The sequence below is a fragment of the Heterocephalus glaber genome, unplaced genomic scaffold, assembly GCF_053883595.1.
Source record: "Heterocephalus glaber isolate CG9 unplaced genomic scaffold, H.glaber_assembly_v1.0 deba00001761, whole genome shotgun sequence".
Taxonomy (NCBI): Eukaryota; Metazoa; Chordata; class Mammalia; order Rodentia; family Bathyergidae; genus Heterocephalus; species Heterocephalus glaber.
In genome coordinates, this window is record NW_028258458.1 from 1,194,107 (window position 1) to 1,221,821 (window position 27,715).

General features: G+C 59.8%; 1 protein-coding gene across 5 annotated transcripts; it reads right to left on the reverse strand.

The window, feature by feature from the left end:
• Positions 1 to 1,474: 1,474 nt before the first annotated feature.
• Evi5l (ecotropic viral integration site 5 like) lies at positions 1,475 to 27,715 on the reverse strand. Of its 5 annotated transcripts, XR_206111.4 has the most exons (21): positions 20,602 to 20,669; positions 16,765 to 16,948; positions 15,027 to 15,216; positions 14,664 to 14,888; positions 14,515 to 14,589; positions 13,762 to 13,887; positions 12,491 to 12,634; positions 12,328 to 12,417; positions 11,656 to 11,753; positions 11,517 to 11,577; positions 7,550 to 7,603; positions 6,629 to 6,661; positions 5,511 to 5,651; positions 4,952 to 5,080; positions 3,908 to 4,048; positions 3,669 to 3,824; positions 3,425 to 3,571; positions 3,248 to 3,343; positions 3,065 to 3,160; positions 2,546 to 2,917; positions 1,475 to 2,328 (listed from the first exon to the last, which is right to left on the reverse strand). XR_206111.4 is itself a non-coding variant. In XM_004865373.4 (20 exons), the coding sequence occupies exons 2-20, from the start codon at positions 16,914 to 16,916 to the stop codon at positions 2,639 to 2,641; spliced, it is 2,433 nt and encodes an 810-aa protein (XP_004865430.1). In that variant the 5' UTR covers positions 16,917 to 16,948; positions 27,538 to 27,715; the 3' UTR covers positions 1,475 to 2,638. The 5 variants fall into 5 exon arrangements, 4 of the variants coding, with proteins under 4 accessions (XP_004865430.1, XP_004865427.3, XP_087057950.1 ...); XM_004865373.4 differs by lacking the exon at positions 20,602 to 20,669 and adding an exon at positions 27,538 to 27,715 and having other exon boundaries at positions 1,475 to 2,917; XM_004865370.4 differs by having other exon boundaries at positions 1,475 to 2,917.

Consider the following 27,715-nt stretch of genomic DNA (forward strand, 5'->3'; position numbering starts at 1 on the left):
CATGCTGCCCCTCTGGGCATCACATCCCCAAAGATCCCCTACCTCAGGCATCCTCATTAGACCCCACCCAGCCTCTTCGCTCAGAATTCCTTGCCCTTTCCTCCCCCTAGTCAGTCACGCCAGGGCTCTCGCTCTTCCCAGATGTCCTCTCAGGAGCTCCCCGCTAAGCCTTTCCTCCCAGGGATGCCCTGCTCAGTACTGTGAGGGCAGCATCCCCAGGTGGATGGAGGACAGGCTGGGTCCCTGTGTGGGGCCCTCGGCTCTCTCTGCCCTTGGACCTGGTCTCTTTCTCTACCCTGAGGCTAGGACACCAAGTCCTGTGTGGCCACCCCTGAAATACAGCCACCTTCCATCCTGGGGTCTGCAGGGGCCATGCTAGCTCCACTCTAGAGAGCTGCGGGAAAGGGGGCCAGAAAGCTGCCTCACTCAACCTGACCTTTGTGGAAAACAATTTCCTCTGCAGCTGCCTGTTGTGGGGACCCTGTCGACTTGGTCCCAGATCCTGCAAGAAGCCCAAAGGCAGGTGCTGACTCTTGACTTGAGGGGCAGTCCCCGCTCTGGTGAGGTCAGGGCACACACAGACTTCCTTTGGGGCCCCGCCCCCACTTGGGTGGAGTTAATCAACCTGTGGAAGCCTGGAGCCAGGGCGGTGACTGTGGGGTCTGAGTTGTCTATGAGATGTCGGGACAATAGGGGGGAACTGGCCATCCTGGTGTGGAACCAGTGTCACGCACAGCTGTGTGGCAGCCATCGGGCAGCAGAGGGGGCCACCGTGGGACCACACTGGGGCACAGCAGGGCTTGGCTGCTGTCTGCCAAGCCTGTCCTGAGTTAATTTCTGCCCCTGGGCAGCCTTCCTTTACCATCTACCATCTCTGCCTCTGCCCTCCACACACCAGCTCCGTGAAGAACCCCCAAAAGGATGCTGCCCCTTGGGCCCTCTTTTCCTGGGGATCCCCCACTTACTGTCCCTCGCGTCAGCTACCCTGGCCTCCTCAGTGAGCCCAACCCTGTGCCCCATCTGACAGTGCCTCTGTCCCTTCAACCACCCATGGTGCCCCATGTCCCGCAGTGCAGAGCTGTCTCCACCTGACTGCAGCAGCTCCTTCCCACACCGGCTGCTTCCCAGCCTCCTGTGCCTCACTGCTGCTCCCAGTGACATCTGGCCTTTGCCTTTCCCCGGGGAGAGGACTGACGGCCTTGACTTCCTGGCACAGTTGTCTGGCCCACATTAGCATCAGTGCCTGTGTCCTTTACTACATTGGGGCCCTTCACAGTAAGGCATGGGGCAGGGGCCCCCAGAAGGGCTCCAGAAGCGCGCACTGGGTGAACGAAGCCAGATGCTGCTCTTTCAGAAGCTGGTATCCCTGCTTGTCTCTCGGGAGGGCGATGTGGGACATCGTACCCTGGCCCCGTACTAACTGTCTCCCCCCTGCCACTTGGACAAGGCCTGCCCCACTCAGCGCCCTTGTCTGTGACTGTGTAAATAACTTTATTTTCCATCTTTCCCGCCTGGGCGACGTGTGGAAGTGTGAACAGGCAGTGTGCAAAATGGTGGTGGGCAGTGAGGGGGGCACACTGGGAGAGCCCCGCAGGTGCCCACCTGGTCCCCAGGCTTTGTAACACTGAAGAGTAGGCAACCAGGAAGGGGGACCGAGCAGAGCAGGGGGCCCCTCCAGGACGCACTGGGAGATTGCTTCTGATGCTACTCTACTCGAGGCTCCAGGAGCACCGAGAGGGTCGGCCGAGGGTCAGGAGGCCTCTGGGGAGGAAGGAGGACAGGGCCTGGGGACACTGCTGGGCTTTGGCACGGTGCTCAGCTCTGACTTGGTAGAGGCCCCGGGCCACCACCCGAGGCGAGGGGAGGTGGCTGTGCTGGAGCGCTCACCCTGGGCAGGGGAAAAGGAAGGGGTGGACGGACGGAGGCTGTGGCCCCCAGGGGAGGGGACCCTTTAGGTCACTAGCCAGGATGCGGGTCTCCCAGAGGAAGAGGTGGGCGCCGGGGAGATGGGTTTCTTCATCCCTTGCAGCTGCTCTGGCCCCGGAGAAGCAAGGAGACACGGCCCAGGTCTGAGCTGTTTCCCTGGCCACCCACACCCAGGTGGCCGGCCCTGCACAGGCAGGAGGGACTTTGGTTTCTGCTGCAGGGGCCAGGATGACCGCACCGGCAGTGAAGCCCAGCTCAGCCGTCTGTCCCCGGTGGCCAGGGGCCAGCTGGTCCAGGGTCACTGTGTCCATTGGAGTCCTGGGGTGCTAATGTCCGGCCCAGAGCTGCCTCTCCTTCCTTGGGGCCTCCTCTAGCTCCTGGGCCCTTCCCCGCAGGGCCGCCCTGGGGTCAGAAGGAAGCCAGCTGGGGAGGCGCTTCCTGCTCACTCAATCCGGGGCCCTCTGCGTCGCGGGCCCCCCGCCCTCAGTGTTGGGAGTGCAGCCCTGCCACTGGCCTGGGGTGCGCTGGGCCCCAGGAGCGCCCAGAGGGTGGGGCCAGGATGGGTAAACGCTGCTAAGAAGGGAGAGCCTGCCGAGGGGCCCTACCCTCTGCTCGCTACCTCTGCTCGCTACGTCTGCAGCAGCTCGCTGGCCAGGTCGAGTTCATTAAATGCGGCCCAGGGAGCAGCTGGCTCCCGGCGCGGGCCTCGGCCTCAGTTGTCCAGGCCCTGGCTGTAGGGCGCCGCCAGCTCCTCGGCATCACTGTCCGAGCTGCCCTCGCTGTCCTTGGCCGGCCTCTCTAGGCGGCGGAAGAAGCGCGCGTCGCGCGGGGACAGGGGGTACAGCGCATCCTGCAGGGCCGCGCCCACGCCCACTCCCAGCAGCTCCTCGTCGGACGACGGCAGCGAGTCCTCATCCAGGTGCCCCGTCAGGCTCAGCCCATCGAAAGCCAGCGGGTCCTCGAAGGGCGGCGGGCCCTTCAGCAGCCGCACCTGGGGCGGGACCCGCGCGCTGGAGGCGTGGACCGCGCACCCACGCGGAGTCCAGCCGCCCGCCCGGCGCCCTCCCTCCCTCCCGCGGAGTCCTCACGCCACGGCCTCCCGGCCTGTCACCTACATCCCCAGGCTGCCCGCGCTCACCTCTGCCTTCAGCTCCTCGATCTGGTCCTTGAGCTCTCGGATGTACTGCGAGGAGTCGGAGTGGTTCAGCTGGCCCTGGATGCGGCCCTCCTCCCTCTGCGGGGCGTGCGGCGGTCAGCCAGGGCCCGCCCCTTCCCCGCCCCTTCCCTGCCCCTTCCCGCCCCTTCCCGCCCCGCCGCGCACCTGGATCTCCAGCTCCGCGATGCGCTGCCGCATCTCGGCCACCGCGGCCATGCTGTCCGCCTCCCGCAGGCGCACGGCCATCACCTCCTCCTTGCTCTGGGGGTGGGGACAGACGGGGGTGGGGTCAAGGCGGGTGGTGGGGCGGGCCGGAGGGGGGCGGGGGGGAGCACCTTGCACCTTGCACTCGGCCTCCGCCTGCTTGCGGCGGCTCTCGCTGAGTTGCGTCTGCAGCCCCTTGTTCTGCGCCGCCAGGTACTGTAGCTTCTCCTGCAGCGCCGCGCGCTCCGCCTCCACGCGGTTCAGCAGGTTGCGGTGGATGTGGTCCTGGGCATGAAAGGAGAGGGGACCCGCGGGTCACGGACGGGCCGGGGCGGCCAGAGACTCGGGGCCGCTGTCCCTGATGGGGGGCGCGCAGGCTCACCTGCGTCTCGAGCTCCACCACGCGCTGCCGCAGCTCGCGGCCCTCGGCCAGCGCCTGGGCCTCGCGCAGACGCACGCTCATGAGCTCGTCCTGCAGCTCGCCCAGCACCAGCTTCCGCGGAGACTCCTTCCAGCGGCCGCCGCGGGACAGGTGGGCCTGGGGAGCGTCCGAGAAGCCGGCGTGAGCCTCGCCGGCGGGAGCCCCGAGTCGCATGGCCTCCACGCGCCCAGGGCTCTCACCTGCCAGGCGTCCGACAGCTCCTGCAGCTGGAGTTTCTGCTCCCGGGCAGAGGCCACAGCCTCGCCCTCCCGCACCTTGAGCGCCTTCAGCTCCTCCTGCAGCCGCGCCACGTTGTTCTCGTCCGGGAGCGAGCTGTTCCTCTGCGCGGAGAGAGGCGGTCAGGGCGCCGGGAGCTGCTGGGCCGCACAGCTCTGTCTGCAGGACCAGCACCCCCAGCCTCCTTCCCTCTGGGCTCGCTTGGGACCAGGCCCGGGGCAGGCGCGTGTAACCGAGCTGGGGGCCCCGTCTGTGAAGTGGGCGCCATGACAGCGTCTCTGCTCTGAGTGGCCCAGGGTAGCCCCCGCGTGGTGGCGCCACCACCGAGGATGCCGCAGGAGCTTGCCCGAGGGCACCCGGAGACCCATCGCCCCCTCCCTGGGCCTGCGTGCGACCAGACTGGCATCTGCACTGGCGGGGCTGAGTGGACAGGGCGGCAGCACCCTGACCTGCCTGGCCCGGCCGAGGGTGGGCGTGGCCCTGTGTGGTGTGAGTGGTTCCCCTCAGCAGCTCTGTGGAAGAGCTGAGTCCACTCAGGGGAGACCTAGGAAGGCTGAACCCTCTACCGGGCTGCAGGCAGGAGAGGGCGGCCCGCCAGTCCCGAGGGGTGTCTCCATGGGAGCTGGGGAAGCCCTCCCCTGCCCGGCCTGGGCCTTCCCTTCCTGTCCCTGGACCCCCCGTCCGGGAGCCCAGGAGTGGTGCAGGATGCAGGCCTGTGGGGTCTCGTGGAGGCTCAGCAGAGCGGCCACACTGCTGGCGCTCTGCTTCATCCTCGAGTCCCAGGGCGGCCGTGCCTCCCTGGTGGCTGTGCTCGTGTGGAGACTTGGAGGAGCAGGTGCCCAGTGGGCTAGGGAGGAGCCCTGGTGCAAGGGCAGCAGGTGAGGGCACTTCCTCCGCAGGGACCACCGGGGAGGGGTGGGGTAGGGTGCCCTTCCTTCCGCACCTCCCAGTTACCAAGGCCTCCCGTCTTTTCCGGTCCCAACACCGCCCCTGTAGCCCAGCTGCACCTTTTCCATGTCCAGAACCTTGTCCTGCATCTCCCGCAGGGCCCCCAGCGTCTCTGTCTCCCGAAGCCTTGACTGCTCCAGCTCTGTCTCCAGGTGGGCCACGAAGTCCTCAGTGAGGCGTGGATTCTCCTGGGGGGGCAGAGGGCTGTGTGGGGCCTTGGGCAGTGGCTGGGCCCAGGCCTTGGCCCCTCCACAGAGCCTCTGGGCATCCTGGACTAAACCTGTCACGGCGCAGCCCAGCGGCCAAGCCACTTTCCTAGGAAGGCCACAGAGGGGACTTCCTGTGGCCTCAGATGCCCTCTAAGGGACCAATGACTGTGTGGTTTCCCAGGATCACCTGGCAGCACCGAGGGAATGGCCAGGGCAGGGCTGGGGACTCAGCTCTGTCTCGGCTTTCCCCCTCCTGCCCCATTTCAGAGCCTGAAGGATGGGGACAGAGTTTGCTCTGGGTGACATGGCTGTACCTGGGCCTGGTAGAGATATGCCCTGAAGGCCACTGGGCAAGGGGCGTGGCATGGGCGTGACCCGCCGGCAGCCCACCCGCTCACTCGCCTGGTACCTGCTGCTCCTGCAGCTGGCGGATAGTGCTCTGTGCCCTCTGCAGGTCCTCGGCAGCCGAGCTGCACTGCTGCCGCACCACAGCCAGCTCCCGCTTGATGACGTAGTTCTCCTCTGCCTCCTGCGCCCGTGTCACCTGGCCCTGGGCACAGCGAGCATGGGACCATGACCTTCTGCTTCCATCCCAGGCCCTGCCTCTGGCCACAGAGGAGGCCCAGAGCAGGTGGGAGAGGAGGGAGGTGAGAGGGCGAGGTCCCGAGCACTCAGAGCCTGGAATGGGTGCCCCCAGGGGTGTGGGGTGTAGGAAGTGGGTACAGGCAGCAAATGACCCCCCCAATCTGTCAGGCTTAAATGCAGGAATGGGGGCCTGAGCTAGGGCTGCTGACAGCTCCCTGATTCTGGCTCTTGGCCTCTGGCTCAGGGCAGGGGCACTGCAGAGGCTGCTTGTCCCCTTCCCGTCAGGCTGTGGTGGTGACAGTGGGTTTCTGGGGCAGCCACAAGTCCTGGCGGCTCTTCTGGGGCTGGGGGGAATCCAGATCTCTCTGGGGGCCTCCATCTGAGGGACACTGAGATCGCCTCTCCCCCATGCACTTTGGGCCCCCCCCATTCCAGGCTTGGAGCCAGCAGGGGACAGAAGCGTCTAGATGAAGCCATTCCAGAAGCAGCACAGAAGCAGGTGAGAGAAGGTGGCGCGCTTGGCAGTGCAAGCAGAGAGGAGGAGCAGGAGGGGCCACAGGGAGCGTGTGTGCATGTGCGTGTGTGCACGTGTGTGTGCACGTGCGTGTGTGTATGTGGAAGGTCTGAGTGCAGCGCAGTGCACACACTAGGTCCTGAAGCTGATACTTAGGGCCCCGACTCCTCTGGGTCCTCCATCTGGGCCCCATCAGTCATGGTTCATGCTCCCCCCATTTCTCTCCATTTCACATGCCCCCTCCCGGGAAAGCCTGCACCTCCCTGGAAGAAGCGGAAGTAGCCCCCATGCACAATGCCAGGCCTGCCCCTCTTCGCCCCCAGAATGGCAGTGGCCAGGGAAGAGGCGGTTACTGGCTGTCATGTGGAGGAACCAGGGAAGGGGCCAGGAGGGAGGGAAACTGGAGAGGAGATGAAAAGCTACAGTACCTGGATTAACCTATCAGCCAGAGCAGCGCTCTCCTACCCGGCAGGTGAAGGGGGTTCCCAGCAACAGGGGAAGGAGGCAGAGCAGAAGGTGCGGGACAGGAGAGGGGAGAGACAGACAAGAACCACTTGTCACTAACGCAGTGGACTATCTCTAGAAGCAGGGGAGAGAGGAGTGAAGACCAGAGAACCAGCAGGAGAGGACCCGGAGGAAGACCAAAGCCAGAGCCAGCTCCGTCCCGGAGAGGGGTTCGCAGGGAGGTTGGGTGGCCGGCCGGGGAATCTCAGCTCTGGGAATGTTGGCCTCAGTTTTTTTTTTTTGAGACAGGGTCTCGCTATGTAGCCCAGGCTGGCCTTGAATTCATGGAGATCCTCCTGCCTTAGCCTCCTGAGTGCTGAGATCACAGGCATACACTACCGCACCTGGCTATATCAGCCTCATTGTGAAGAGGAGCTGTCTGGAGAGGTCTGGGATGGGGAATATGTTTTCAGGGGGAGCAAGAATTGAGGTTTTGGGACAAGGGCAATAAAGTCTTCCCATGACCCACTCACTTCCCGTGGTCAGTGAGAGGAGCAGGAAGTGGGAGACCTGGGGCTGGGCCTGGGGAAGCCACCAATCCCACCCCCTTCTTTAACAGTGTGGGGCCCAGGACTGCCATGTTTGCAGTCCAGAGTTCTAACTCAGCTCCAAACCCAGGGTTAATCACATTGTCAGTTAGGGCCCCAGGGGGAAGTGAAGTCTACCCCGAGCCCCCATGACAGGACACCCCGAATCTCAGCAGGGTCTCAGTGGGTTCAGAGGATTTAAACTGTGCTTCTCAGAGCCCACTGGTTCAGGGTCCAGGTGTGGGCCTGATGGCTGCTGGGCCCTGCAAGAGAGACCTGTAGGATTCAGAGCCCCCAGCTGGTGTCCACACCACTGACCTTCTCCAGGGTCTCAATCCGCTGTTTCAGGAGCCGGTTCTCAGTCCGAAGCCTCTACGGGAGGAGGGAGACAGGTCAGAGTCCACCCTCCATTCCCCCACACACATACCCCTCATGTACTCACCACTGAGGTCCAGCTGGGTCCCCTAAGGGGCTAGTGCACCCTCAGGCAGGATGGAGCCCAGGTCTTATGTTCTGGATCAGTGATATCAGAAAACATGGCCCACTCCTGTTCAGTCACCCTTAATGCGTTCATGTGTGGAATACTATGCTGGCACAAAGAAGGATAAATTTGAATTTGATAAATTTGTAGGAAAATGGATGCACCTTGAGACCGTACTATTAAGTGAAATAAATCAGACACACAGGGTTAAATAGTACATGGTTTCTCATATAATAACCCTAAATTATAAATGAAGAGCAAAATAAAAGATAATGGGAAATAGGGAGACATCTTTTGCAGAAGGGTGGGAACCAAGAAATGAAGGGAGCAGGGAGGGGAAGGAGATTAAAAAAGAGAATTAAGACATGTTGTTATGCACATGTATCAACTCCCACACAGAGTGCAATCATTATGTATTGTAAACATGTACTAATAAAAAATAAAATTTAAAAAAAACTTTAAGAAACCCACTGCTGGGCATAGTGGTGCACACCTGCAATCTCAGCACTCTGAGAGGCTGAGGCAGGAGGATCTCAAGTCAGAGGCCAACCTGGGCAATTTAGCAAGAACCTGTCTCAAAAAGGAAAAAAAACAAAAAGGGCTGTGGATGGAGCTCATTGTGAAGACCCCCAGTGCAAAGAGTTCAGTTGCCAGTACCACAAAAGCCAAAGCAAAGCAAGCAACCAAACAAAACATTTCGTAACAGCAGGGCAGGCTTCTGTGGCTGCTCTTGCCCGTGTCCTGTTGCAGTCTGCAGCCTTGCCCTTCTCAGAAGTCCCCTTCTAGTCGGTGCTCGGGGGCGTGTCAAGGGCAGAGGCCCCTGCATCGTGGAGCAAGCTGCTGGGCCTTGCTCTGCTCCCAGCCCCAGGAGCCTCCTGCAGGAGCTGCTCTCTGAATTTGGGCTCCCTGCTCTCCACAACTACACATCTGTGACTCTGCGGGGCCTTCTTTGCCTTGGCCTTCCGATCCAAACTGAGGGATGTTGGGTAGGTATTTGCAGTTTTAGGGAAGCGGGTGACATTTACCTACACGTGGGATCTAGTCTCTCCTGACCCCGGTGATGGAGAAACAGTTTGGGTCAGTGGGTGAGGGTCTTGGCTCACTGTGGGTCACACAGAACATTTCCCGTGTTACCTATGAGGTGAATTGGTGAAATATTTCCAGGAAGCGGCTGTAGCCAGCGAATCATGATGGTTGCAGACTGGCATCATGGGGGAAACTGAGTCAGCATGGGGTAGGGCCTTGTCCCCACTTTCCCGCATGGAGAGGTCAGAGCTGTTTCAGGCATGGATAGGGACCCCTGACCTCTGACCCCTGAGCTGCTCTGCCCTCTGGCCTCAACTATCCTTAGAGCACCTGGACAGGCCCGGCCAGGAAGTCCTCTCTTTCCTCCTCAGCCCCAAAGAGGCATGAGGCTATACACTACTCACGGATTTAATTTTTTTTCTGTACAGATCTTGCTCGTTTAACGACCTGTTAAATGACTATTCAGACTTACAACCGAGACACACCTTTCGGACTTAGGACGTGCTGCTTGGACTTTCAGCCTGTCCTTTTTTGGTACAGTTACGTACATCTTGTTTATAGAGCTTCAGTGTCTTTTTTGTACAGTACATCTTGTTTTATGACCCTTTGTCTGGTACTGGGGATCAAACTCAGGACCTCGCACTTTCCAGGCAGGCATGGTGCCACTGAGCTACATCCCTGGCCACACTATACCTTGTTCATACAGTAGTGTAATTTTTGTTGATGGTAGTGTACAGTACAGCACTGTAGTTTTTTGTTTTTTTTTTTTTGGTACCAGAGATCGAACTTGGGTCCTTGCGCTTGTGCAGCAGACAGCGAAACCACTGAACTAAATCCCCAGCCCAGCACTGTAGTTTTGTATCCTGTTATACAATACAGTACTGCAGGTAAGAGTTATGCAAATAAAAGCAACATCATCAAGTTGGAGATTCCTTTGGCTATTTCTTTGTTCTGAATATTGTTTTGTACATACGATGCACAATTCCTCATTTTGTCACTGCATCAAAGGGACGGGACTTGGTCATTAAACGAGGAATGTCTGTCTGTCCTTTATGAAGTGTTGCCATTCTGGCCTTGCTAATTCTGGACAGCTCATTCCTGGACGGCAGCACGTGCCCTTCCTGTACCAAGAACCAGTCCGGAGCCCAAACCCTGACCAGCTCCTTCATCTCACATGCACGCATGCACCAAGCCAACGTCCAGGCCCGAAATCACCCCAGCGCCAGTCCTGGACGCCAGGTGATGTGCCTGCAGGCCAGAGTCCTGGAACCCGCCCCAGCTGTGGAGGCTGGGCCTGCTCAGGCCTGCCTGCCCTGCTCTGGCAGCTCCTCCCCGCGGAGAAGGCACCATGGGCCCGGATACACGCTTCACTTTGCCTCTCGCTCTGCGTCCTCCTGACTGACCCTGCTGGCCTGGCCTGGCCTGCCCCTCCTCCTGGGAACTCTATGTAAGACACTCTTCATTCCACGTCATCTGTGTCGGTCGTCACACCACACCTGACTGACACAAATCTCTGGTTCACTGTAAAGCAGGCTAACGGTGGGAGGCCAAAGGGCAGGGCTGTGTCGTGTAAGAGGCATCTGTCTGTCTGGCCATTTGAGGCCCCAGGGCCCTCATGTTCCTCTTGGGGGAAATGTGTAGCCTGGCACGTGGCCCTAGGTCTGCTTCATCCTTGCCTACGCTGGGCCCTCACAGTGCCAGACGGGAGTCCGTCCTGGCTATATAGAAGCAAGACAAACAGTGTTTGGACAGGAGCTCGAGGCAAAGTGCCGTTCTTGAGAAAGAGGGTTACTCAAAACCCCAGGACACCAAATGATTTCTGGAAAACCTACAAAGGGGCCTGGATGGTACCTCGGCTCCTCCTTAGGTAAGGGTGGGGGGTGACCTGGATTCTAATTCAGGCTCTGCCCCTGCCTTCCTACAGGAGGTGAGGACAGCAACAATGATGACAATGGTGCTGAGAATAATTCGAACAGCACAGCAGATACCCCCATTTTGCAGACAGGGCCGCTGCGGCTCAGAGAGGCAAGTTCACCGGCCAGGGTCACATGCTGGTCCCCGGTGAACCCTAGTCTGCTGGACACCAGTCACAACCACTGTGTGACTCCGGTCTGAAGAGGACAGAGCCAGTCTGTGCGGTGGTTTCTGTCCGTCATTCTTAGCGGTCACCTTGACACAGGAAGGTACTCAGTGAATGCTTGTTGCCAGGCATGGTGGTGCACACCTGTAGTCCTGGCACTGGAGAGGCTGAGGCAGGGGAACAGGAGTTCAAGGCCAGCCTGAACTACATAGCAAGACCCTGTCTCAAACAACCCCAAATAAATAAATACATGCTTGTCGAATGACTAACAAAAATGGTGCAGAAGGATGAAATAGAGAAGGGGAGAGAGGCGAGCCTGGGCTCAGAGAACTTTGATCTTGGCAGGGCTGGGGCATGGGACATCAGGATAAGGGGGCCCTGTGGCTGCCGGCCTGCATCTCGCCACTGCCCCCGACTCCCAGCACCTGGTCCCGTCCCCTCGTCCCCAGCATGCTTGCGCGAGCACTCTGCAGAGACCACGCTATTTAGTGGTTTATTCAGTGTCTCCCCACGGCCCTGGGACCCGCGAGGGCAGGACCGGGGCTGTCTTGTTTACTGCTGCGTCGCCAGGCCGGACAACGTGCCGGCGGGGCCTGGCGGGTGAAGGAGGGGCGGGCGTCAGAGCCCGCGAGGGCAGGGTCGCCCTCTAGCGGCGGCTCGGAGCTGGGCGCTGTGCCCTCCCCACCTCCCCGACTCACTTTGATCTCGATCTGCTCCTCCATCTCCTTGCTCTTCATGGCCGCGTACTCCTTCTCCAGCCTGCGGGGAGGGGCGTGTGATCCCGCCAGACCGCCCCCGCCTTCCCCACCCCGCTGGCTCTGCGCCCCCCACACTGACCTCTTCATCTTCTTGGGGTTGTACTTGACCTGGTAGGCCTTGAGCACCAGCTTGTCCGGGCAGCTGTCGAACTGGTGGGGGATCACCCTCTGGAAGTACTGCGGGGACAGGGCTCACCTCTGTGTCCTGCCGCCGCCTGGGGGACAGACGGCCGCGTCCCCGGCACAGGGCCTGGCCTGCGCGGGGCCGGTGTTTGCGGAGTGAATGAATGACCGCGGGTGAGGCTGAGCAGGGGCGGCAGGCAGGGCTCGCTTCCGCTTCGGGGAGTCAGGCTCCAGAACCCCGAGGGCGAAGGCGGGCATGTGGGGTCTGAGCCCAGCGGAGAGAGGGGGTGGGGGAGCCGGTGAGTGGAGACGCAACCCGCTCCCCAGCCCAGCTGGCCCCGCCGGCAGCTGGCGACAATGGACACCCGTGTTCTCGGACACAGCGTGGCTTTGTGCTTCCTTTCCCGCAGCGCCAGCTGGAGGCTGCTGGGCGGGGGCAGGGCCTGCATGCTGGGGACACGGTGAGGGAGGCTGTCGCCAGGGCCGGGCGCGCTGCTCAGGGCAGGAGGCCGCCCCGGAAGCCCGCTCCCTCCTAGCCCTGGCCTGGCCGGGGCTCCCCTGCCAGCCGCCCCGAGCCCCAGGGCTCCGCTGGGCCTTCCTCTCCCCCAGGCGCTGGCCGGCGGCCCACCTGCGACATGCCCTCCATGTCCAGCTGCATGAGCTCCGCCTGGTTCACCTGCAGCAGGGCCAGGCCCACCCGGAACACGATCTCCAGCCCCTGCAAAGGCCGTGGGTCAGCGGGGGGGCGGGACTCACCGTCCACAGGGGCGGGCGGCCCTCCAGACCCTCACCTCGTACATGAAGATGTCGAAGACTCGGGTGGCCACGGGCAGGGGGAAGGTAGTGAGGAAGAGAGTGAGGAACCAGGACGAGGCGTACATGGACGTGTGGAAGCTCTGCGAGCGGAAGTGGGTGTTCAGCTCTGGAAGCTGCTCCTGTAGGGGAGGGAGGCTGGGTGGGCGTGGTGAAGCAGTGTTGGGCAGGGCTGGTTCCCTCCCAGCCGGGATGCTGGGCCTCCGTGCTCCCAGCTCCAGGGAGCCTTCCTTGACCTGCCCAAGCCTGCCTGAAGGTCCCTTCCGTGGAGCATGAGGAACATGGAGCGGTGACGTAGGGGCGATGGCTGGAGGCTTGGCAGCTACCCTGGGTGGGCACTGGCCCAACTGCTTTACTGGCAGCAGCTCACAAGTTCCTCCTGATGGTCCCAGAGGGAGTTTCTGGGGGCTCAGGGGGTTTTATCACTCCCCAAGGCCACCCAGAGGGTGAGAGGTCCCTGGTCAGAGCTCTCACAGCTCCCTCCGGGTATGTGACTAGCTAGTTGCTGTGCCCATCACGGCCCCCAGCATGGAGCTGTGCCCGGCTGTGCGCAGGGGATGCCCGTTTAATTGGCCCCAACTTCAGGCTCCTGGAAAGTGAGAGACCGTTGGGGAGACTGAGGCTGGAGAAGGCATTAGGATCATGGGCTTCCTCCCAGAGCCAGGTGCCCTCTGCCTGGATTTATAGGTCTGCATGGCTGTGGGGGTCGGGGTTACTCAGCCTGGGGTGGGGAGCCCCCTTCTCTGCAGCACAACCAGGCCCTTGAACCTGAATACCACCCGGCCTCCAGCCCTGGGGTGTGGGGTGCTCACCGCCCCCCTGGGCTTCCAGCTCAGGCCAGTGTGCGTAAGCGGTGTGTATGTGTGTGCGCACACCGAAGCACTGTCTGCCAGCCAGGAGCGGGCCCTGCGGGGGCTGCTATTTATAAACAGCCTTCTGCGGCTCTCTGGTAATCAGTGGAGGCAGCCAGACAACACTTACCCCCTCCAGCGAAGGGACCGTGGGTGTGTCTGGCGGAGCCAACCCCTGCCCTCTCCTTACCCAGAGCTGAGGAGCTGAGCCGCTCTGGGGCCCCCAGGGTGAGTGCAGGCCCCGCCCATTTCCTCCCAGCATCCTCCAGGTCAGTGTCCTCAGCTGTGGGCACAGAAGCCCCCTCTGGGCTGGGATTTCCCGACATGATCACTCAGGCATGGCATTTTCAGTCCGGGAGACTCCTGGGGTCAGGATTCTGACCGCCCAGCCTGCTCACCTGTAGCATGTACTCAAACTGGTAGATGCAGAGCCCCAGCTCGGCCATGCTGGGCTTGAAGAGCTCCCGCAGCCGGTACTCCTGCATCAGCCGCACGAACACGCAGAAGGCCTCCTCCTCGGGCATCTGAGGGAACAGGAAGTGCTGAGTGTGGGCGGTGTGGTGGCACAGGCCAGGCACTCACAGGGCCCCGGTGCACACGGGGGCTGAGTCTGCTCCGCTTGTGTTTACGGATGCGGACTGTGCTCCTCTCCTGGACACAGTGGGTAAATACGGCTACCATTGTTCTACTGACAGAAAAGCTGAGGCTGAAGTCACCTGCTGAGGGCCACACACAGGAAGCACTGGGGCTGGGACGTGAACCTTGGTCTGGCTGCTGCAGAGTCCAAGTCTCATCTCCCTGGCTGAGGCCCTCCTGTCCCCTCCTGCTCTTTTCCTTCCCCTTGTTCTTAGCCTTCTGGTGCCTCTGGAAGACCCCCCCCATCCCACCCTGGGGTACCCTAAGCCCAGGACTGGCTGATCTAAGGCCCTGCCCAAGGTCCCTCCCTGTCTCACCCTGGCAGCTGGTCCGCAAGCCTTTGGCTTTGTCCTGGACCCAGCCAGGGCAGGTTCCCAGCCCCAAGTCCTCCCGGGGGCAGTTGGTCTGGTGGTCACAGGAGGCTGGAGAGGGAGGCTCTGATCTTGGGAGGACACTGGGTGGGGACCCCTCCCTGTGTCCCCCTCCTGGGGTGGACCTGGCCTTCTGCTGCCTACCTGCATGAGGAGCAGGCCCACGATGAAGGCGCTGCCCTGGCAGTAGCCCACCTCCCGGTCCACCAGGGAGTAGGCCTGGAAGAGAGGAGGGGGTGTGAGCACAGGCCCCCAGGGACTGTCCCCAGGGCCCGGGGGTGGTGGGGCCTGACCTTCATGACGTTGAAGAGGACCTCCTGGCCCAGGCTGTCCTGGCCCTTGAAGAACTCGTGCTCCGGGTAAGTGCGGGCGATGTCCCTGCGGATCAGCTTCTCACACGGCGAGGACATCTTGAGCAGCTCCGAGTACTGGTTCTTGACTGGCATATCCGTGGCGCTGCATAGGAGCTGCCACACGATGGCCCGGAAGTGGTGCGGGATGCCCTTGCGGATCAGCTCCTGCACAGGGAGGGGTGGGGACGGAAGGCTGGGGCTGGACTCTGCTCCAGGCCCCAGGCAGCCGCTCAGTCCTGCCCCACAGGTGCACCTCGCCCCCCAGCCCCCCTGCCAGCCTGTCTGCCCCGCTGGCTGGACCACCTTGAGCAGCTTCTCCTTCCGCCGCCGCCACTCCTCCCACTCGTTAGCGATGCGGCCCCACAGGATCCACGTGTCCTCCTCCAGGTGGCTCAGGTTGGACGAGGCGGAGGAGCTGGACACCAGCGAGGAGCCGCTGTTCCGCCGTGAGCCATTCATGGAGCGCATGGACTTGGAGTCGGCTTCCAGCAGCCTGGAGGAAGGGGAGGGGGCTGGTGGTGCTGCCGACTTCCTGGGGCCAGGGGTCTGGGGAGCCCAGCGCTCCTCCTCCGGCTCTCGGTGGTGGACTCCAGACACCAGGCTAGGTCATTTTTGCTGAGCGGCTGTGGCCAGTGACCTAAGCCTGAGGCTGTTCCTCATCCACTGGCCTAAGACGATTCCACTCGTGCTCCTCGCCAAGCACTGGCTGAGGACCATGCGCATCATTATCTCACTGTCAACCACGGCTGCGGGTGTGTCTGGGGGTGACCCACATTCTGTAGGTGGGGCGCAGAGGAGACCTGGCTGAACACCTAGCTACCAAGGGGGGGGGGCTGTATTAACTCTGTTTTTCTTTTTTTTTTCTTCTTCAGTACTGGGGATCAAACCCAGGACCTTCACACTGATCTACAGCCCGGTCATTTTTTTATTTTGAGACAGGGTCCTGCCAAATCACTAAACGGCCCAGGCTGGGCCTGAACTTGCAGTCCTCCTGCCTCGGCCTCCAGGAGTGCTGCTGGATGGCAGGTGTGTGTCACCATGCCTGGCAGCTCTGTGCTTCTGATGCTTTGACGGCTGGGCCTTGGGGACCCTGGAGGGCGGCCCTCCCGGTGCTCACTAGTTCCCAGGGAAAGGAAAAGATCAGCTCCCCTTGCGGGGACCTTTCCCATGCAGACCAACTGATCCTGAGCCCATGCCCTGATCACCTCCTCTGCCAGGCTCTCCTGTCCTGTTCACCGTCCTCTTGCCCAGTCACCCCGCTGCAGGCAGCAGCACCAGGGACGTGCCTGGGGCCTGCCGAGGCGCTGGACAGCCACACAGTAGTGAGCTGTGAGTCTCTTGCACTGCCTTGCCTGTTCCTGCCCGCGGAAACCACTGTTAAGGCCACAAGGCTGTCCCCGGAGCTGAGGGGCCCCGCAGTGCATGGTATGGCTCCGCTTGGGAACGGGGAGTAGCTGCCCCTTTCCAGTGCGGTTGGCTCCTGAGATCTGAGTAAGACTAAAGCCTGCATCTGGGCTGGGATGGGGGTGGCGCAGCAGGAGAGCATTGGCCTAGCATGCGGGAGGCTCTGGGTCCGTCCCCAGCACCACAAACTAAACAAAACAAAGCAACTCACAAAACCACAAAAACCGTCTTCTAAGATAGGGCAGGCTGGAGACAAAGGTGGCAGGGGTACGGCGGAAACAAAAATGTCTTGGAAAATGATGGCCAGGTTCACCTGATGTTTTTTTTTGTTTTTGAGGCAGGTCTTGCTATGTGGTTCAGGCTGGCCCAAGCTGGCCTGAAATTCATGGCGGTCCTCCTGTCTCAGCCTCCCAAGTGCTGGATGACAGGAGGGTGTACCCTCCTCTGTGCCCGGCTCACTTGACCTCTTGAAACCTCAGCTCAGTCTCCTCCGGGCTGTGTAGTGGCGGGTGTGAGCATGACTGGAGACGCCCTTTTCAAGGGTCCTGGGATAGCTGTTATTGTTCAGCATGGGCCCAGCTTGGAGCATGAAGGGGCCCAGGCTGTACCCCAAGACCCCCCCCCAGCCCCCACTCACCGGTTCTGTTCCTCCAGCTTGGCCAATAGCTCCAGCTCATCGGGGCTGAGGTTCTCGGAGTCGGAGGTCGGGGAGCAGGTGGGGGCCGACAGGGCCTCCTGGGACGAGGAGTCAGGGCTCAGAGTGGGGCTCGCCATGGCGGGCAGGCTCATCAGCTGCGAGCGGGGCTGGGTCACAGCTCTGTCTGGGGTCCAGAGATGCGTGCGATCAGCACTGGGTAGGCGCCTGGCCTGCCCTGCTGGCTCTGGGCGCACTGAGTCTACCTGCCCCGTCCCCCACCTCCTCACCCCAGGCTTCCCAATTCTGGCTGCCCTGGGTGACCCCTGGCTCTCATTGCCCCAGCCCAGCTGCCAGCCAGGTTGGCTCCTTCTGTGTAGACCCCAGAATGGGATCCCTGCCAGAATCCTGCCCAGGGACAAGAGGTTCACAGCCTGGACCAGAGCTGCCCTGCTGACCCTGGCTGTGAAGGCCAAGGCTCAGCTTCACAGCTCAAGTCTGCGGCGGGGCCTGGACCAGTGGCTTCCAGTGCCCCGAGGTCCCTGCAGGGTGCAGAGGTCCTTCTCACAGCTCAGTCCCTGTCCTCTCCTTCAGCCAGGCCTGGGAGCTCAGCAGGAGCCTCTACCTTCCCCATCTCATCAACCAGAGTGGGCTGCTGGCACAACCGGAGCAATTATTCTCCACTGTTAATTGTCTGGTGCTGCCGACGGCTGGAACAGTCGACTCCCCTTGGACTGGGAAGCCAGCGACGCTTCAAAGTGCTGGGAATCCATGCCCCAGTGGACGAGAAGCCAGACCTGCAGGCTCTGTCCAGTGTCCTGACCTCCACCAGCATGTGCTGGCCGCTCCTCCTTATTCTTCCCCAGGGTGGTCTGCCCTACCTTTCTGGGTGATTCAAGGACACTGGCTTCTCACTCTCTGCCGGGCTGGGAGGAGGCCGATCAGGACTGTGTCCAAACAAAGGCTCTGGTTTCAGATGGACCCATGTCTGCACCCTGACTCCCTTGACTGGCTGTGTGACCAGAGGCAAGGGCTTGGCTTGTCTGGTCTCCAGAGACCGAGGCCCTGCAGGACTGGCCTCAGAGGCGCCTGTGGGTCAGAGCAGTGCCAGCCACTGCTCTCCACCCTGGGCCGGGGCCTGTGTGGGGCTGTGGGAGCCGGCATCCGCCTGGTGAGGGCTCCTGGGACTGGAAATCACTCTAGGAGGGGAGGCAGGGGCTGGGGGTGGTGTCCCTTGCTTTCTAGTGAACCCAGGCTGGCACCCAGGGTTCTGAGCAGACGGGGGTACCTGGGGTTGTGGAGGCAGAAAGAAATCTCCCACCTGATGATGCTGCGTGGCGTGGCACCCTCATCCCCATCCTCCCGGGGTGCTTGGCACCAGATGTCTGCTCTGTGCCCCTGTACCCCACCTGACCTGACTCTGACGGCCCCAGCTCTCTGGGGAGCAGCCACGTTACAGCCCCCTGGCATCTCGAGGTCACTGGGTACCTTCCTGCACCTGGACTCAGCCCCAGGGGTCAGCTGGACTTCACCGTGGCCGTGCACTGGATTCCAGTCCTCCCTCCTGTGGTGCTCTGTCACGGGGCAGGGCTGAGGGGTGCACGATTCTTTTCTCACTTCTTGGGGAGCCCAGAACCCTCCCTCTTCAGGACGGTGGCCCCAAAGGCCGCCTTGTCTGTTGGGACCTCCCATTGCCCGGCTGGCCAGGGACCGCCTGCCCCTGGACCAAGCCGCCATGCACCCCCTCACCAGGAGTTAATCATTTCTGAGAGGGACCTCGGGGGCCACTCTGGGGCCTTGTGCGGAGTCAGAGTCTGCAGCCAGCCCAGCTGGACAAGAAACGCTGAGCAGAAAGATATTTTTGGACTGGCAGAGTCCAGGGAGGCAGCTTCAGAGCTGGGAGGACAGGAGGAGGTGGTGGGGCGAGGATCAGGGCCTCAGAAGCCCCGCTGGCCTTGGGGAGCAGCGAGGGTCAGGGTGTTGGTGTGGGACCATCCTGTCCCTACTGAGCAGAGGGGACCCAGCTTCGGGGGTGTCAGCTTCACCCTCACCCCCTCAAGGAACTGAGAGAATGGTGCAGCTCTGGGTTTCTCGTAAACCCTAAAGCTTAGGGGCCACCTCCTGGCAGTTTGTTTAGCTACTTATCACACATTCATTTGTATTTCACACAGGAAGTAAAATGCATTAAATACACAGGGCTGAAATTTACAGTGTGAGAGGCAGGAGCCTTCCGATCCTGCCGGAAGTTTCTCTTGACTCATCCTCAGACTCTCCAAACACTGCCCCAGCCTGGAAAGCACCCTCCCAAAGTCTGTGCACATGCTTGTATGCACACACAAGTGTGCACACATGCACACACACAGGGAGGTACAGAGACACGCTGGGACACATACTCACCCATTCACCCAGCTACACATTCTCATCCACACCCACATGCCACACACTCATGCAAGGCACACTTACACACACGGATGCACATATTCTCACAAACACACATGCACGCACACTTGGATAACACCTACTCAGGCACACGGACACACACAAAACACACGCACACTCGGACATATGCAAGCACACACAGCCATTCACTGTCAAACATATATCACACGGTGGCTCATTCACACACACATTCTTACACATACACGTGCTCATTACCCCCAGGGTGCACACACTCAGGTACACACTCATCACATTTACACTGAAGCATGCTACCATGCACTCACAATGCTGCCACCCCTACCCCCACTCTAACTCACAGTATTCACACTCACACACACACACACACACACACACACAAACACGCATGCCCCTCCTGTACTGCCTATACCTGGACACCCCGGGGGTGGGAAGATTTGGACCTAGGGGCTGGCTTGCTGCTGTCCTGGCCCTGGGGGGCACTGCTTCCCTCTCCAGAGGGCCTTGGCTCTCATGGGCTCAAGCACTCCTTCCCAGCATGGACCAAGGGCCGCCTGTGGGGTGGGCACTGTCCTAGGCCAGGGACTGGGTGTGGAGCAAGGGACACCAGGCCATCCCCGTGGGATGTGGGGGGGGGAGTGGCCCCACACCCTCAGCGCCACCCCTGGCTTCTGGAGTGAGACAGGCTGGTGCGGGCAGCTAACGGGCTGTGGGAGGCTTGGGGACAGAAAGGCCCAAAACCAGGCATCTTTGGCCGAACTTTCCCTGTCGCTCTCCGGGGCACTTGGACCCCGCTGGTCACACTTCTTCCATCCTGAAGTCCAGTCTGTCCTGGTAGCGACACAGGGCCCCTGCTCCTCCTCCTGCCTCTCTGGCCAGGGTCGTTCAGCCTCCCACTGGCCTCCCCGTGGCTTCGGCCCTTTATGCCCCGGGACCTCACTACTGGGGCCTAAATGACCAAATATACACAGGCGATTCTGCAACCCTTATCTGCAGCTTTTTCTTTCTGCAAAGCTTGGGCCAGGATTGCCAACGCCCTCTAACAGCCCCATAACTTTCATATGTTTGTTTCTCCCACCAGAGCAGGAATGGCCTCTGCCAGGAATAGAAGATAGGGTAGGATGAGAAACCACCAGGCACTTTCTCAAAACCTGATTTAGCATCTAATCCAGCAATTCTCCTAGATATCCACTCATCCAAACCCGTGTTCGCAAACCTTCACAGCAGCCCCAAAGTGGAAACAACCTAGATGTCCACCAATGAATGAATGTATCACAAGAAGTGGCCCATCCCACAATGGAATATCATTCAGCCACAAAAAGGAATGAAGTACTGACACTCGCTACAACACGGACGAACCTTAAAGGCATTGTGCCGGGTGGGGAAAACCAGACTTAAAAGGTCGCAAATTGTGTTTCCACTTACAGATAAAATATCCAGGATCGCCAAATCCACAGGGACAGAACATTGATTAGTGCTTGCAGGAGCTGGGGTAAGAAGGGAACGGGGAGTGAGTTTCATCCGTACAGTGTTTCCCTTTGGGGTGACGGAAATGTTCTGGAATTAGATAATGGTCATGGTTGCACACTATTGCCTGCGCGCTAAAGTTCACTGAATCGTACACTGGGGGCGTCGTGCGTTATACGGATTATGTAAATTAAGCGGGCTGGCAGAGAGCCCTGCGTGGAAGCAGGGGTGGGTGGGGCTTCAGAAGGCGCGGGAGGAACCCGCCCTGCAGGGGCTGTGGGCGGGGCAGGAGCCCGCTGCCTTTGTACTTCGGAAAGGAAAGCCGGAAAGCCGGCCGCCTACTTCACACTACTTCACGCCAGGCCTGGGTGTCCCCTCCTTCCCAGTCACACTGCAGAATTCAGGCCCGTCTCCCCGGCCGCGGCCTCCTTGTTGGGCTCTCCCCACAGGGGCCGCCAGAGCCAGGACAGATACAGGTAGCGGTGCTGCTGTCTTGTCCCAAACGCGGGACAAGGTGAAGCCCAGCCGTCTGCCTGGTGCCCAGGACCCCGCAGCCTAGCCTCCTCCTGTGTCAGCCCCGCCACGCCCCGCGCCTGGCCTCCTCCTGCCTGTGCCCCCCTGCACACGGGCTCCCCAAGACCTGGTTTGAGCATTCATTTTATCTCTTTACTTTGGGAGTCACTAAGTTGCCCAGGCTGGGCTGGAACTTGCGATCTTCCTGCCTCAGCCTCCTAGAGTCTGGGATTATAGATGTGCGCCATGGCGCCCAGCAAGTCTAACTGAAAATTTCCCTGTCAGCCCTGCTCTCCTCAGTGTCTGGCTCCCTTCCCTGTCTCCTGAACATCTACTCCTAGGCCTGACCTGCCAGCCCACCTACTGGCTCAGGAATGCATGGAGGGCAAAGGCTTGCATTCACTATTTAGCATTCAATAGGTGCTCAATAAACATTTGTTGAATGAAGACAAAAATGTTGTTGCCACTCAGCCAGGCTCAGCCAGCTGCTCAAGGTCAGTTTCAGTGGTGATGTCACAAGGATATCCTGTCTCTGATGGGATGGGATGAGAAGGACATTTCACTTATTTCTCCTGTGGGCTTCCTCTTCCAAGCTGTGTGACCCCACTCTGACCATGAAAAACACACCTGACAGACTCATATTAGGGGACACTGTACAAAGCATCCACCAGGCCTCCAAACTGTCAAGGTCACCGAAAACAAGGAAAGTCCCCAAAACTGTCACAGCCCAGAGGGGCCTCAGGAGACGTGAGGACTAAATACCATGTGGGATCCTGGATGTGACCTGGGACAGAAAAGGACATTAGGGAGCCAGCCCTGGTGAAATCCGGGCACTCTGGGAGGCTGAGACAGGAGGATCACCAAGTTTAAGCTGAGCAATTTAATGAGATCTTATCTCAAAAAAAAAAAAAAATGAAGGGCTGGGGATGTAGCGCAGTGTGAAGGCCTTGGATTGAATTCCCAATAACCCCCCATCCCCCCCCCCAAAGGACATTAGGGGAGAACTGAGGAAATCTATAAAGTATGGACGTATGGACTTCGGTGAATAGTAACATATCAACATTGGCCCATTGATTGTAACAAATATACCAGATTAATACAAGGCATTGTTATGTACATGTAGCAACTCCCTAATAATGTAATCATTATATACTGCAAACATGTACTAATAAAAACTTTCTAAAAAGACATCAACAGCCAGGCATGGTGCTGTTCACCTGTCATCCCTCAGCCTTGGGAGGCTGAGGCAGGAGGATCACTTCGAGTTCGAGGCCAGCCCAAACTATATAGTGACACTCTGTCTCAAAAAACCAAAAACTGGGCCGGGCATTTAGCTCAGTGGTTTCGCTGCCTGCTGCGCAAGTGCCAGGACCCGAGTTCGATCCCTGGCATCAAAAAAAAAAAAAACCTCACCAAAACCCAACCAACCAACCAAACAAAAGAAATGCTACACATAAATGTTACACATAAGAGCGGTGGGCACTTAGTAAATCATGGGCACTAGTTCAGTGGGGCAAGTGCATATGAGCCATTGTTCACAAAGCGAGGGGCATTTTCAGAGGCGGAATAGAGCCCTCAACTTCCCTTTCAGCGTTGGCCCCCTTCGGTCCCTCCCTCTCAGTTTTGATTCTCCTCCTCCACAGTTACTGGGGACATAGACCGTGTTCTGGATCTAAGCCTTGAAAGGTACTATGTGACCCCATTTTCCTAACTGTCCTTGCTGGCTCCCCACTCTGGGAGAACGGCAGGGCCTGCCCTTCTGGGGCCTTTTCCTTGGCAAGGGTGGGTACTGGATGGGTGGGTGGCCCTGGGACAAGGAGGGCAGCTGGAGTTTGGGGTGACTGTCTACCCTCCTCTCAGCCCCAGTTCTAAAAGCTCCACCATGCCAATCTGGAAGTTTCCATGCCCTTGGCCTTGGAGTATGAAGATTTAGCCCAGATCTCTCAGGGGCAAGTGAGACCCTCAGAATCCAGCTGCCTGGGTTCATTTCTGTCTTCCCCCTCTTCGTGATTTTTTTTTTCCCCCTCTTCATGATCTTGAGTACCATCTGCTTTGCCTCGGGTTTTTCTTTCTTTCTCCCCATCCCCCACCTCATGCTGGAAATGAACAGAGGGCCTCTGCCCTGACTCCATCCCCCTTTTTACTTTTAATTTTGAGACAGGGTCTTGCTTAGTTGCCCAGGCTGGGTTGAAACCTGTGATCCTCCTGTCTCAGCCTCCTAGAGTGCTGAGATGGCAAGCATGCACTGCTATGCCCAGCTTTGCCTCAGTTTTAAAATCTGCCAACAAGGCTAATGACAGTACCTGCCTTGTGGGTCTTGTTGGTGGAATAAATGAGCTCAAAACTGTCTTGGGCTCAGGATGGGGACAGCCCACGATATTAATTCCCCGCTGCATGGGAAGTTCCATGAGGACTTTGGGGTGGGTCCTCAGGGTCTGGGGTGTCATCAGACACCCAGTGTTTGTGGAGTAAATAGATACACCTCACCTCCCTAGCCCCTGCCCCTTGTGTGGTACCCTTGTTCCAAGCTCACACAGAAAGGGGCCGGGGATTTAGCTCAGTGGTTATGCCACCTGTCTTGAAAGCGCAAGGACCCGAGTTCGATCCCCAGTACCAAAAAAAAAAAAATCTCACACACAGGAAGCCCGTAATGGTTATTATGGTAATAAAAGCAGCACAGACCCTTCAGGCTAAAACCCGAGGGGCGAACCCTCATGACCCATGGAATCCCTTCTGACCTAAAAAGTTTACTTTCCCTCATCCTCGCCAACTTACTTTCTGCTCTGAAACAGGTTCACCTGGGCAAATCTCTCATTTCTCTACTCTAGCATCCCTGAGGACAATGAAGGAGGAAAAGGAAAGCCCTCATAAGGCCTTCAGGGGCAGGCGGAGAAGTGGCACCTTGCAAAGGTTCCCGGATCTCTGAGGCCAAGATGGTATCTTTGCTGCTGCCCGTGCCAGCTGTGGACACTAGCTGGGTGGGAGGGAAGCAGGCCAGCCCCACCTTCAGCTCCTGGGGAGGATGGACCCCACCTGTTCCTTCTTTCAGTAGTGGCCAGGCAGAAAAGCCCAGCAGCTCCTAAAACTGAACGCGTCATTGCTGAGCGGCTGCTCCATCCCTTTGCCTGCATGGGGCGTAAAGGTGAGCAAATGGGTGCCCTGCCCTCCCGATGGGGTGGAAGACAGATCTCAGCAAGACTAGGGATCCCTTTTGCCAAGGATCGCCCAGAAGTGTGTGGATCCAGTGAGGGGCGGCAAGGAAGAAGGATGTAGGATGAATCTCATTTAACAAGGCCGGGAGAAAGTCACACGTCTACGGCAGCTCTCATCTCCTGGGCCTCTGTCCAAGCCCTTCAGTCACTTGGGACACCCGTCTCTGCCATGCCTGCCCAGTGACTGCACCCATATGTCAACCCCCGCTGTGTCTTCCCTGAGATGCGCTGGACCCTTTCTCTGGGTCCTGCAGCAGCACAACACATAATTCTGTCTCATGCTTCCCCACTGAGGGTGGGGGACGTGATGGCAAGGGCTTGTGCTGGAATCCTGGCTCCTCCGGGCTGTTTGGAGGATTAAATGAGATAATATGCATATGGTGCTGGGCACAGTGCCGAGCATAGCGCACGGGCTTGAGCAATACTCGCTTCTGATGTCAGCTCTCCTCTCATGCCAGCCAGAGGGAACTTAGATTCAGGGCAGGGGCCACATTTTACATTCCTTTGTACTCAGCACCTGACTCAATTCCTGGGATGGAGTGGGGCTTCCACCATAACAACTGGTGTCTACATTCTACAGGAGGAAATAGCAGCATATGCCCCTCCTCATCCCCCTGCACAGACACAAAGATGGGATCAGACTGCCTGGATGCGGCTCAGAAGCCCTCTGCAGAGTTCACAGTCCATCCTGGGCAGCCCTCCCACCCCTCTGTGCAAAGTCCCCTCCCAGGAGGCTCTGGAGTTTGCTTCCCGTGAGCCCTGTGACCTTCAGGGTCTTTTCAGCAAGTCAACAGGACAACCTCTTCCTACATGATGTCAGGGGTCTACGTGGGACATCGGGGCGACCAGCAAGCAGTCCTCATGCCCCAGTCCTCAGTTCACCCAGGATGGCCACAGATTCCATAACAGCTCATCTCTCATCCTTCCAGCCCTGACTCAAGTCGGCTTCCTACAAGACAGCTCAACCCAAGAGATGGCCCTTCTCCAGTGAGGACAGGGACTGTGGGCCAATGATTCTGCTAACGCCCACAGGTGACTGTCCTCCTCGTCTCTACAGGGCCCTTCTACATGGTGACTGGGTTCAGAGCCACAGCCTAACCCTCCCTTGCAGTACAACGTGCTATTCCAAGGGCTCATCCCTCCATTCCCCAGATGGGGAAGCTGAGGCTCTGAGCCAGGATGAGCTTTCTCCTAAGGCTTCCCAGAATCTGGGCTTTTATCTGGGGCTTTCTGGGCACTCGTGTTGTTAGAAGGATCCCAAACAGTGCCCAGGCTGTGCTGCGCTGCATTGATCTGGATCTCTCTTTACACCCTGCAGTCTTAAACCACAGCATCTAGTCAGTTCTGGGATCTGTCTCGCCTTATCCTTTGTGCCAGGGCCAAGCCACCTGCGAATCTTTCCAAACCACCCACAGTCAACCGCAGAGGCCCAGGACAGCCCACAGGTGGGACCCCAGGCCGAGAGCTGTGGCATAGCAGGAAACCAGGCAAGAAGAGAGCCAATTCAACCCAGAAAGAGGCAGGGACATGGGGAACTCGGTCACAGCCTGGCTGGGGGGAGAAAACCAAGCAGAACGCTCCCTCATGTTCCACCCCAGCCTCTTCAGCACATTCTTCCCTTCTGAAAATATTCCTCAACAAAGAGCTATGCGCTTCTGGCAGGTCCTGACCCAGCCCCAGAGGATCCCAAATGCCAGGGCAGCAGGAAGTTGTTCCATTATGGCCGAATGCAGAGGTGGTGGGTGAGAGCACTCATGAGTGCTGTCAGGGGCCGGTCCTGAGAAGCAGCCCGGCTGCCTGTACACTGTCACAGAGGCCAGCAGGTGAATGGGGCCAGCATGCTGGTCTTACCAGTCTGGCTGACTTCCCAATTGGGCCAGGAGCAGACCTCATGCCTTCCCACCAGGGAAGGTGGCATAGATCAGGGGCTGGGCAGTGGCTCCTGCTGGGATGCTTTAGGGTAGGAGAGTATGTCCTTCCCTTTGAAAAGGGCAAAGCAGGGAGAGGATGATAATGGGAAGAAGGCTGGGGTCAGAGCCCAGAGGGTCCCTGGGAGATTCTGGGGCCCCAACACACACTGGTGCCCAGTGTGGGCACGCTGACTCAGGGAGGCCAGGGTGGAGGGGTGGCCAGTCACCTCCAGGTCTCCCAAGTCCTTGCCTGAGCTGGGAGAGCTGTTGGGGGCTCTGGAAGGGCCTGGGCTAGTGAGATTCAAGGAGGTGTGTAGAGGAATGAGCAGCCTTGTTGTAAGATCCCACATGCCTGGGTCTGTGTCAGTGCTCCCAAGTTTCTGTGTGTGTGTGTGGGTCTGGGGCTTTCAGAAAGACCAGTGGGGGAGGGTGTGTCAATGGCTGGGGAGGGCAGCTGGTCTCCACTCCCAACGAGGTCCTGAGCCTGAGGTGAGGACAGATTTCTCAGAGAGGTGAGATCCAGATAAGTCAAGATAAGCAGCCCGTGTGGGGAGCTACCGGAGTGTGCTGGGAGGATCCAGAGGAGTGATTTTTCAGGGGTGCCCTTGGGCATGGGGGACTGGCATAGGAGCTGGGTCAGAAGGCTGAGCTGAGGCCTGTGAGTAGGGGTGGGCACCCCGATTTAAGAGGATAGGCAAGGGTCCTGTGGGGTCAGGAAGGACAGGTGAGGTTCTGAGGTCAGTCTCCTTGGGGGAAAGGAGGGGACAGGCAGGGGGAAGAGAGGATGCCAATTTCGGGGGTTGGGGGGCACGGTGTTAAGGCCCGTGCAGACGGAGGGATCCTGGGGGATGGATGGAGTGGAGGAGGGGCAGGGTCCTGGACTTGGGGGGGCGTTGTGGGGGGCGGGTCTGTGGGAGTGGGGGATGGGAGAGCCCTGAAGGGGGTCCTGGAAGAGGTTATGGGGGTCAGTGTGAGGAATGAGCGGGGGTCCCGGGGGTGCGGGGCCTTCCAGGGAGAGGGTAGCGTGGGGGAGGGGGCACTGCGGGGCGCCCCGGGAGAGCCCGGAGGGATCTGGGAGGAGGGTGGGCGGGGGCCCGGGCCCGAGGAGCCCGGGCCGGGGCTGAGGGTGCCGAGGCTCCAGGGCGGGCTCCGGGGCGAGGCGGCCCGAGTCGCGGTCTGGCCGATCCCCGCGGGCCGCAGCGCGGAGCCGCCGGCCTCAACAGGCGTCCATCCTGGAGGCCCGGGCCGTGCCGCCTTACCTGAGCCAAGCGTGCCGCCATCGCCGTGCAGAGCCTCGCCGTCCCAGGTCGCGTCGCCAGATCCCTGCCGCGCCGCTCGCCCAGCAGCCCCGGCCCGGCCCCCTCAGCCGCCCCCCGGGACCGCGGCCGCCGCCGGGTCCACCGCTGCCATTTCACCCGCTGACAGGAGCCGCTGCCC

Excerpts from the sequence above, each read along its gene's own strand:
- Evi5l (XM_004865370.4), bottom strand. The coding sequence starts at position 20,644 with ATGTTCTGTCCCTGTGGATTTGGCGATCCTGGATATTTTATCT. Across the intron at positions 16,949-20,601 it reads CGATCCTGGATATTTTATCT|ACAGAGCTGTGACCCAGCCC; the intron begins GTAAGTGGAAAC and ends TCTGGACCCCAG. Across the intron at positions 5,652-6,628 it reads TGGCTGATAGGTTAATCCAG|GGCCAGGTGACACGGGCGCA; the intron begins GTACTGTAGCTT and ends CGCTGTGCCCAG.